Raw genomic sequence first — 10,000 nt, 5'->3', positions numbered from 1 at the left:
TATATATATATATAGAAAAAAAGAGATCCCGTAAAAAATTACATAACTGATGTATTTACGTACTTCACATGCACCGTAAAGCACAGCTACCGATACACATGACACGTGCTTCAACAGGCCATATAACTCTCCCTTGGGTATAAGTGTCGTATCATGAAAAAATACAATTTTTTTTGGTACTTTGTTTCCATTTACGTGTCAAAAGATCAGAGTTCACCATTCATAGCATTCATTTTCCATGGGCTCCTGTTACCTCTGTCACCTTGGGTATTTCGTTTTTTTTTTTTTTTTTTTTTTTTTTTTTCCTCACGTTATCTATGGATAAATTTCTATAAGGATTTAGATGTTGGGATTAATCTGGAGTAAGATTTTAATAAATTGCTTTGCTTGTGTTCTCTACGGGGATTGGGGAAGAGGAGGCGGAGGTATGCTTTTGCTTAGTAATCGTTTTTTCCTATATTTTAGGCTAAATTGTCATCTTTTGATATAACATAGCTAAGGAGTCAAATTGTAAAATTTGGTTTTCTAATTTTTCCAATAATGAAATTAAACTTGATCATTTTATTGTTGTGAATGAAGCAATAAGGATTTTCTTTTTTCGTCAAATTGCTTAACTTATTTGCTCTACTCACATTCAAATGTCTAGAATGTGTACAGTCTTAGGTATAAATAACGATTCACTTATCTGTACGATACAATGTTTCTAAAATGTAAGTCAATCCTTTATGTATAATGCACTAATAGGAAGTACAGTTACAACAAAAAATTCTGATATTTTTTTTCCTTTAGTTTCAGATATGGTTGCCATACTGCTTGCCTGGGCCTGGGTGGTAGAGTTAGTGCAGGCCTTCTGTCCCCCTGGCTGTACCTGCGACGACAAGACGCCAAGCGCCAGATGCGTTAGTGTGGGAGTAAACGTGGTTCCTATATTATTCAATCCCAATTTAAGGCGCTTGAATTTGGCCCATAACTCTATTAGCAACCTTGGAGACTCGTTGGTTTGGCTGGAAAAACTGGAGGACCTCGATTTTTCCCATAACTTTATCAAAATTCTCAGCGACGGAGACTTCGAGAAGCAGGTCAACTTGAGGGAGCTCAAGCTCTCCAATAACCAACTAACAACCATTTCTATAGGGGCATTCAGGGGCTTAAGAAAATTAACCGTTCTTAACCTGAGCCAAAACTCCATGGTTGAACTGCCTTTGGGAGTGTTGGCTGATGTCCCACAACTGACGGTACTAAACCTCTCCCACAACAGACTTCACATCCTTGCTCCAGACACGTTCAAAGGCCAGCGTGTTCTTCAGGTCCTTGATTTGTGCGACAACTATTTCAGGCATGTGCCCACTGTTGCTCTCCAGCATCTAACGTCTCTGCAATCCCTCCACATATGCCGCAACAGGCTAACTAGCCTCCCACCCCTGGCATTTCCAACAGACTCGCTGTCTCGCCTTTTCCTCGAGACCAACAGCATACACACCATCAACGAAATGGCCTTCCTGCGCCTCAGCGCCCTCAGAGAGCTAAATCTCGATGGCAATATCCTACCTGAAGTACCAAGCGATGCCTTAGCCCCTCTAGCAACATTGGAATCCCTTTACCTGAGTAAAAATAGGATAACCCATATTGGGTCTAGAGCATTCAAAGAACTCGGGAATCTGAGCATCTTGCAAATATCCAGAAGTCCACATCTGATTGAGCTTCACCCTGATGCCCTCTCCGGCTGCAAGAATCTTCAGAACCTCACCCTATCTCACAACTCGCTGCTGCAGAACTTACCAGCGGGGATATTTTCTTCCTTAGAAAACCTACAGAACATTGACCTGCGGGCCAACGGTCTCCAAGTATTAGAGGAGACTGAAGTGAGATGGCGATCTCTCAAGAGGTTAGATCTTCGTGAAAATCCCATAGTGTGTAACTGCTCCATGAAGTGGCTGGCTGCCTTTCTAAGCTCATCCAACACTTCTCTTAAAGTTCCTGATGTGCAGTGTGCAGCACCAGATAAGCTTCGTGGGCTTTATATATCAAGGTAAGGCATGTTACATTTGTATGGACTAATAACAAAAAAATTACAATTAAAACATTTGTGTAATATCAGGTATTGTCTTGATTCAGTCTATCAGGCCTTCATAACATTAAATATGAACAATTCAGTTTCCTATCAGTATAGGTGTCTGTTTATAATACCTTTAACTATTGTATGGTTGGTTTGCAAACAGTTATGATGAGTCGATTCCTGGATCAGCGCATTTTATAAATTTGGAACACTAGTTAAAATATAAATAGCTGCACTTAAAACTTCCAGAATAATACAGATATCAACACCAAACACCAACATATTGATTATTGTATAATGGGATATATGACTATTTTGCTATTGCAACTTTTATCGACATTCAGAATAAAAAGAATTTAGTAAAAACAAGAGGGAAGACATAAATCCAGGGAGCTCCAAGGGAAGCAAAGGAAGACAGAAGAAAGAGGGGGTGACAATAAAGCTAAGAAGAAAGGGGGAAGACAATAAAGTCAAGGAGCAAGATGGAGAGACAGAAAAGTCAAGGAGTAAGAAGGGAGAAAAAAAAATCAAGAAGCAAGAGGGGACATAAATATAGCAAAGGAGAAAAAAGGGAGACAAAAAAAAGTCAAGGAGCAAGAGGGGAGTCGAAAAAGCACAAGAGCAAGAGCGAAAGCAAATAAAGTCCAGAAGCAAGAGGGGAAACCAATATACTACTTGCATTCCTCCCCTCTGCCTGGCCAGAAAGACAAACCTTTCTTAATTGATAAAACAAGTGTCTACAAAATCAAGCATTAAACTGAAAATACAGCGAATGGAAATTCCTGAAATCACTAAATCATTCAAGGGGGTCTAGAAATCCAAAAAATGGTTGAAAGGTTGAAAAAGAGACTTTTTAGCCATGGGCGACATTTTGAAACTACAATTACCTCATAAATTCTGTAAGAAATATCAAAATCATAAAAACTGGAAAGAACGATTTTTCAACTGATCTGTGGTTTATCAATTACCAACACTAATTTCATTGTGAATACTAGTTGTTCTTCCCAGATGCCTATGTTGTGGAATTTGATTCGAAAAGGTATCTAGATCTATAAGCTCAATACTAAAGGCCGGTGCACACGAGCAAGCGTTCGCCACATTAATCCTTACTGACACCATACTTCCAACTGAGAAGGCAATATTCTATTTAGAATTTGAAAAAAAAAAAAACTTCAATTATAGAAACGCTTCAGTTCTTCAAACATTAGTATAAAAGAATACGATTAAAAGGACTTTATCATCTCGGTAACAAAAAACAAAAAAAAATCGGGAAAATTTAAATATCATAATCAACAGCCAGTATGTACAGTATAATGATACGCATCAGTAGTTCTAACTTGATGTTCTAAAATGTCTTCATATTAGCTCAAAAATAAAATATGGGAAGTTGACGAGAATTTGTTAACCAACCGCCACCATGTTTTATCAACCAAAGGCACCAGAATACAGAATCAGAGGAAAATACAGCATCACCAGTCTTGAAATCCCTTCGTACAGTGGCGTAGCTATGGGGGGGGGTGCTTTATTGAAAATGACACGCGAGCCTCGAAGAGAGTGGGATCTCCAACGCAGGTAACGCAAGTAACGTCTCTGCCTGGTGTTTGCCAGTCGGGGGTTGAGTCCCACTCAGTCTCGATAGTACCATTAGTGTCTGCAACCTTACCATCCTTGTGAGCTAAGGATGGGGGGTTTGGGGGAGCCTATAGATCTATCTGCTGAGTCATCAGCAGCCATTGCCTAGCCCTCCTTGGTCCTAGCTTGGACGGAGAAGGGGCTTGGGCGCTGATCTTATGTATATTTGGTCAGTCTCTAGGGGACTGTCACTGTCACTGTCCCTTGCCTCTGCCATTCATGAGCGGCCTTTAAACCTTTAAAGAGTACATTTAAATTTACCACGAACCCATCAGGGTAAGCAGAAGGGACCCCTCTACAATAACTAACGCCCTCCTCCCCCCGCCCGCACGAGGCCCCCCCCCCCCCATATCTAGCAAACCCCCCTGCCTTCGTATCATTACAAGACCCTTTCGGATAGTTTTACACTTTCAGTCATAGCATAATGTATACGAAGAAGAAATCGACAGCAACTTTTTATAGAGACCTTTACACGACTCAAATATCAATGTTTATTATTGTCGTAGCTCTAAGCAAAAATACGTAATGTTCCTGCTCTTGTTTTTATTTATTCTTTTTTTTTTATAGGACGGACAGGTAAGAGACCACTAGCCTCTATGAATGATAAAAACGAGGAAATATATCAGTTTACAGCAACAATATCCTAGCTTTTATTGGAAAAGAAACAACCCAGTATTAGAGTCATCTCTCTCTCTCTCTCTCTCTCTCTCTCTCTCTCTCTCTCTCTCTCTCTCTCTCTCTCTCTCTCTCTCTCTCCTCTGTACTGTGCGCTTCTTGTCTGAATTCCCATTCGCCTTACCAATGCCAGTTTTTTTTTTATTCCGTGGGTCTTCCAACATATCTTCCTCGACCTGTTATTTCCTTATCTGACAATTCTCATCACATGTCCAAACCATCTCAGTCTTCTGTTACCCAGACCGTGGACACATGCTTTTTCATTACAACACTGCTTCACATTCTTTATTCTCTTCCGTATTTACCCTAAGCCTCTACCCATGCATTTTATATACTGAATATCTCTTCCCAATATATATTTTGCGATCCCGAGCATCTTCAGTGACACCACATATTACATTCGGTACGCAACACTTGCTTCATCACACACCTTCCCAACAATATCCACACAGCCCTTTTCTGCGTCACTTCTTTGCTTTTATAGTTTTCCATTAACCACGATTGTTTTTTTTTTTTCTTTTTTTTTCTTTTCTACTAAATTGATTTTCAGTCTTCTCATCATTCCGGTCTTTCAGAAAACAAACATTTCGCAAAACCCCTTCCTCTGATTTTGCTGTGAACGTTGGATCATCTGCACTGAAGCGATTCCATGAAAATTCAATTTCTGGACTCATTTCTAGCTACATCCGTTACAATGATAACTGACACCAACATTTACCTAAGTTCATTAGATATGCCAGTCACTGAGTTTACTATATTTGGCACTCTGGTATCGAAATATTACTAGCATGGTGAGTCTTCCCCAGAGCGTTTGCCTTTGTAATACCCATCTAATTGCTTGACATGTTACTCGGCCAAATGCCTTTTCAAAATATAGAAATGTGAAGTCAAAACTATTATTAATCCAAAGACGTTTCTCAACGCTCCAGTTAGTGTTCTAAAGTAGAGACGACAATAATAATAATAATAATAATAATAATAATAATAATAATAATAATAATAATAATAATAATAATAATAATAATAATAATATGGCAGTGGATACAAAGAGGAAAACCTAAGAAGGAAACTGAAAGAATTATAATGACAGCATAAAATCACGCCTTAAGAACAAGATACCTGTATATTCAACGCGCTATTAACGGAAATAACACCTCGTCAAAGCGCAAGAAATTATTATTATTATTATTATTATTATTATTATTATTATTATTATTATTATTATTATTATTATTATTATTATTATTAGCCAAGCTACATCCCTACCTGGAAAAGCAAGATGCTATAAGCCCAAGGGCTCTAACAGGGAAAGGAAATAAGGAAATAAATATATGATCAGAACAAATTAACAATAAATCATTCTACAAACAGCAACAACGTCAAAACAGATGTATCACATATAAACTATAAAAAGACTTGTCAGCCTGTTCAATATAAAAACATTTGCTGCCACTTTGAACTTTTGAAGTTCTACTGATTCAACTACCCGATTAGGAAGATCATTCCACAAAAGAAGAAACCATCAACCACATCGCCAGTGAATGTTCAGCACTTGCTCCGAATCAATATAAGAAACGACGTGATACAGTAGCTAAAGCTCTATATTTGAGTCTCTCTAGAAACTATGAAATGCAATGCAGCAACAAATGGTACGAACATCAACCTTAAGCTGTGGTACAAAATGATCAGGCTAAACTACTGCGGAACTACAGTATAAGAGCTGACAGGGTGATACAAGCACATAGACCAAACATCACTCTGGTTGGCAAGACAACGAAAAATGTATCCCTCATAGATGTCGCAGTAACATCAGACTCAAGAGTAAAAGATACGGGGAGAGATAAAATAGAAAAGTGCCAGGACCTGCGAATTGAACTATGAAGGCTATGGAATATGCAAATATGAGTGGTGTCAATAATCATAGGAGCACTAGGAACCATACCTTGGTCATTGAAAAGGAATTGTAAAGATAGGAGCCGATATAGCCAAAGGACTGGGGGCAAAAGAGCGTGCTACTTGAAACAGCACACATAGTGAGGAAAGATATGGACGCCTAAAGGAGCTGGATGCAACCCAAATCCCCACACTATAAATCACGTCTCCGTAGACTGTGACTAACAAATAATAATAATAATAATAATAATAATAATAATAATAATAATAATAATAATAATAATAATAATAATAATAATAACAACACTTGCGATAGGAATAAACAGGGTACAGAAGTCAATATGCAGGAGACAAAAGACAGAACTTGATAACATACAGAAAATTACAATCAATTAAATAATCGTAACAATGCCATTTATGATAAAAAAAAATAAAATTCTTTGTTCTGATGATTATATATTTCCTTCAGGAATAATAACTCATGAAATTCTTTTTATCATTCTTATTTTCCCGATCATCGACGAATTTTTTATTGTAAAAAAATACACTGGCCAGTAAAAAAGAAACAGGGAAGGATGCTGTTAGCATTATTATTATTATTATTATTATTATTATTATTATTATTATTATTATTATTATTATTAGCTAAGCTACAATCATAGTTGGAAAAGCAGGATGCTAAAGCCCTGAGGGCTTCAAAAAGGAAAAATAGCCCAGTGAGGAAAGGAAATAAATAAACGACAAGAGAAGTAATGAAAAACTGAAATACAATAGTTTAAGAGCAGTAACAACATCAAAACATATTTTTCATATAATAAACTATAAAAACTTTAAAAAAAAACAAAAAACGAGAGGATGAGAAATAAGATAGAATAGTGGGCCCGAGTGTACCCTAAAGCAAGCGAACACTATCCAAGACAGAGGAAGACCATGGTACAGAGGCTATGGTATTACCCAAGACTAAAGAACAATGGTTTGATTTTGGAGTGTCCTCCTCCTAGAAGAGCTACTTACCATAGCTAAAGAGGTTTTTCTAACCTTACCAAGAGGAAAGTAACCACGGGACAATTATAGTGCAGTAGTTAACCCCTTCAATGAAGAACTGTTTGGTAATCTGAGTGTTGTCAGGTGTATGGGAACAGAGGAGAATGTGGAAAGAATATGCCAGAATATTTTATGCATGTGTAGGCAAAGGAAAAACGAGCCGTACCCAGAAAGAGGGATCCAATGTAGTACTGTAGAGAGAGAGAGAGAGAGAGAGAGAGAGAGAGAGAGAGAGAGAGAGAGAGAGAGAGAGAGAGAGAGAGAGAGAGAGAGGTTTTCCGTACTCACCAATTCGATACAGAAATGCTATAAGGCATAGATTCTAGGAACATAATACAAAAATCTACCATTAATGGCCATCCTATTACAATAAATAATTGTTCCTACTCCGTTCTTGCAAGTAGGTTTCCTAAATCGAACCTTCTCACCAATGAGAATTGAATTAGAGATATGAATAACGCTTTAAAATATGTGAACTTAAGAATTAGAATCTTATGTACTTTATAAACAGTCTTAAATGACGTAATTTTGATTCAGGTACAAAAGTGGGGGCTACGATTTTATATAATTAGAGCTCCTTACAGTAAAAAGAACAGAGACATAAGTAATTTGACTTATAGAAACTAAAATGTTTCTTCCCTATGTTTCCGTTGCCATTGATGATAAGATGAAAATATTATTATTATTATTATTATTATTATTATTATTATTATTATTATTATTATTATTATTATTATTATTACCCCAGATATAATCATGGATGAAAAAGCGGACAATTTTTAAAAATAAATTATTCTTGTTATTTTATCTCCTGAGAGTTTGGGTTTTAACGCTCACTCAAAAAAAAAAAAAAAAAAAAAAAAAAAAAAAACTAATTCCATTCCGTGTAATTCGAGTAACAAAATGACAAAATGTTCGATAAAATAAGAGAACATTTTGGAAAGACTACAAAGTCATTTTTACCATTTCTACTAAAGAAACGATTTATGGAAAACAGCATCATTGCATTTGGCTTTCCAAAGAAAATTAAAGTCTGCTTTATTGTTAAGGCAGTGGAATAATCGTTAGTGAATTCGAGCTATCAATCTTAAGAATATGAAAGAGTAGATACTTAATGAAGGAACATGGAAATGATGACAAGAGGTTAAGACGTTAATGTTTAGTGTACTAAATACATTGTGGCATACAAAGAACAATCATGTTCTAGCTATTTAAATGTATTTTTATACAAATAACGACTTTCTTTGCTTTAATGAGTTCGAGCTTATCCATACAGGAGAAATGTTACATGAAGTCAATGGGCCACTTCCAATCGTCAGGATGCACGCATGCGCAAGCACTGCCAAACTTTGATATGAGACTTCACAATGAAGTAAATCTTCACTTATCTACTGTTAGTTTATGAAGCCTCATAATGATCCATAGCAGCTTTCACCTGACTCCCGTGGTCTGTCGCAAGCTTCCTGCATGGCTACAAGAGTCTAAGCCAATACCGTCTGACTTCCATAAAAGGACCGACCAGACCCAATGCAGTTTGCTAGGCTGTGCACAGTAACATCCCAAGACCCACTCTCTGGTAATTTGGTCTCCATTATAACGAAATGGCCCCCTTGAGAAGCACTGCATGGTGCTGACGTCAGCAACCATTAAATTAGCAATTATCGTTTAGTTGAATTGAAGCATGAGACGAATTACCCTTTAGAGTTTGTGGAAGGGCTGTTGAATAATCAGAGTCTGACATTTGCGAAAGGTCTCAAGAAAAAAAGGGAGAGATGTAAATTTCTGTGGTCGCTGATTATACAATGCTTGTGAGGAGATTGTAAAGAAAGCATTGGTTATAAGCAATCTCGAAATGTACATAAGATCTAATGTATGTATAGTGAAGTACATGCATGTGACCGTTTTCATGCCAGCTTATTTGCATTCACACAATCATGCGTAAATAATTAATGTTTACTTTCACGAATAAATATTAGCCATAAAAGACTGCAAGTTTATATTCATGACTTACCAAAAATATTAAAATGGGTTATGATGGACCTTTAATATTTCACAATTCCTAATGGCCTTTTATTTAGTCTTGTTGTTCGAACGTTAATATACGGAGATTTTCAGCAGTATTTGTATATTCTGGTAACCTTTACTGGATTCGATTAATTATTTGGTTCTTGCAAGTACTCGACGCTACATCAAGGTGACATACAAGCATAAGAATAACAACAATTACAACAACAACAACAACAATAATAATAATAATAATAATAATAATAATAATAATAATAATAATAACGGCAATGGTCTTTTCAAATTCCTCATTCAAGGCTTTTCAAACATCTTCAGAGGTCAAAGGTATTATTTAAGGGTCTTTACACCCACTTTTTACCCGCCTGCTCTATTTCCTTTCTTTGGGCTTACTGTCTTTCATTCGAAGTTCCAATCCATCCCACTTGTATCTGACGCCTTTTAACTCCTCAGTACACAACACTTATTTACAGTTTCGTCTTCTATTTTCACAAATAGCTTTTTCTAGTAATTCCAGTTCGTAAACCTTATTGTTCCGGGCATTCCTGTTTTATATGTTTTATCTTTTAATTCCCATTAATGAAACAATTCCTAATTGAATTTGTAGCGTTTAATTCCTATTTAAATAAGGTTGTGATAGCCTACTGAAAACGTTCCTGCCTAGCAATCAGCTGGACT

At 36.6% G+C, this 10,000-nt stretch overlaps 1 protein-coding gene across 1 annotated transcript in view; it reads left to right on the top strand.

Moving 5' to 3' along the window:
- LOC137630197 (leucine-rich repeats and immunoglobulin-like domains protein 1) overlaps positions 1–10,000 on the top strand; it is a 534,354-nt gene that overhangs the window by 485,686 nt on the left and 38,668 nt on the right. Inside the window, exon 3 of the mRNA XM_068361646.1 lies at positions 790–2,029. Within this exon, the coding sequence (XP_068217747.1) occupies positions 798–2,029 (1,232 nt within the window). The 5' untranslated portion in view covers positions 790–797. The remainder of the gene's footprint in view (positions 1–789; positions 2,030–10,000) is intronic.

The sequence above is a fragment of the Palaemon carinicauda genome, chromosome 38, assembly GCF_036898095.1.
Source record: "Palaemon carinicauda isolate YSFRI2023 chromosome 38, ASM3689809v2, whole genome shotgun sequence".
Taxonomy (NCBI): domain Eukaryota; kingdom Metazoa; phylum Arthropoda; class Malacostraca; order Decapoda; family Palaemonidae; genus Palaemon; species Palaemon carinicauda.
The sequence above is the reverse complement of the archived record's forward strand: the minus strand, read 5'-3'. Positions and strand labels throughout refer to the sequence as shown.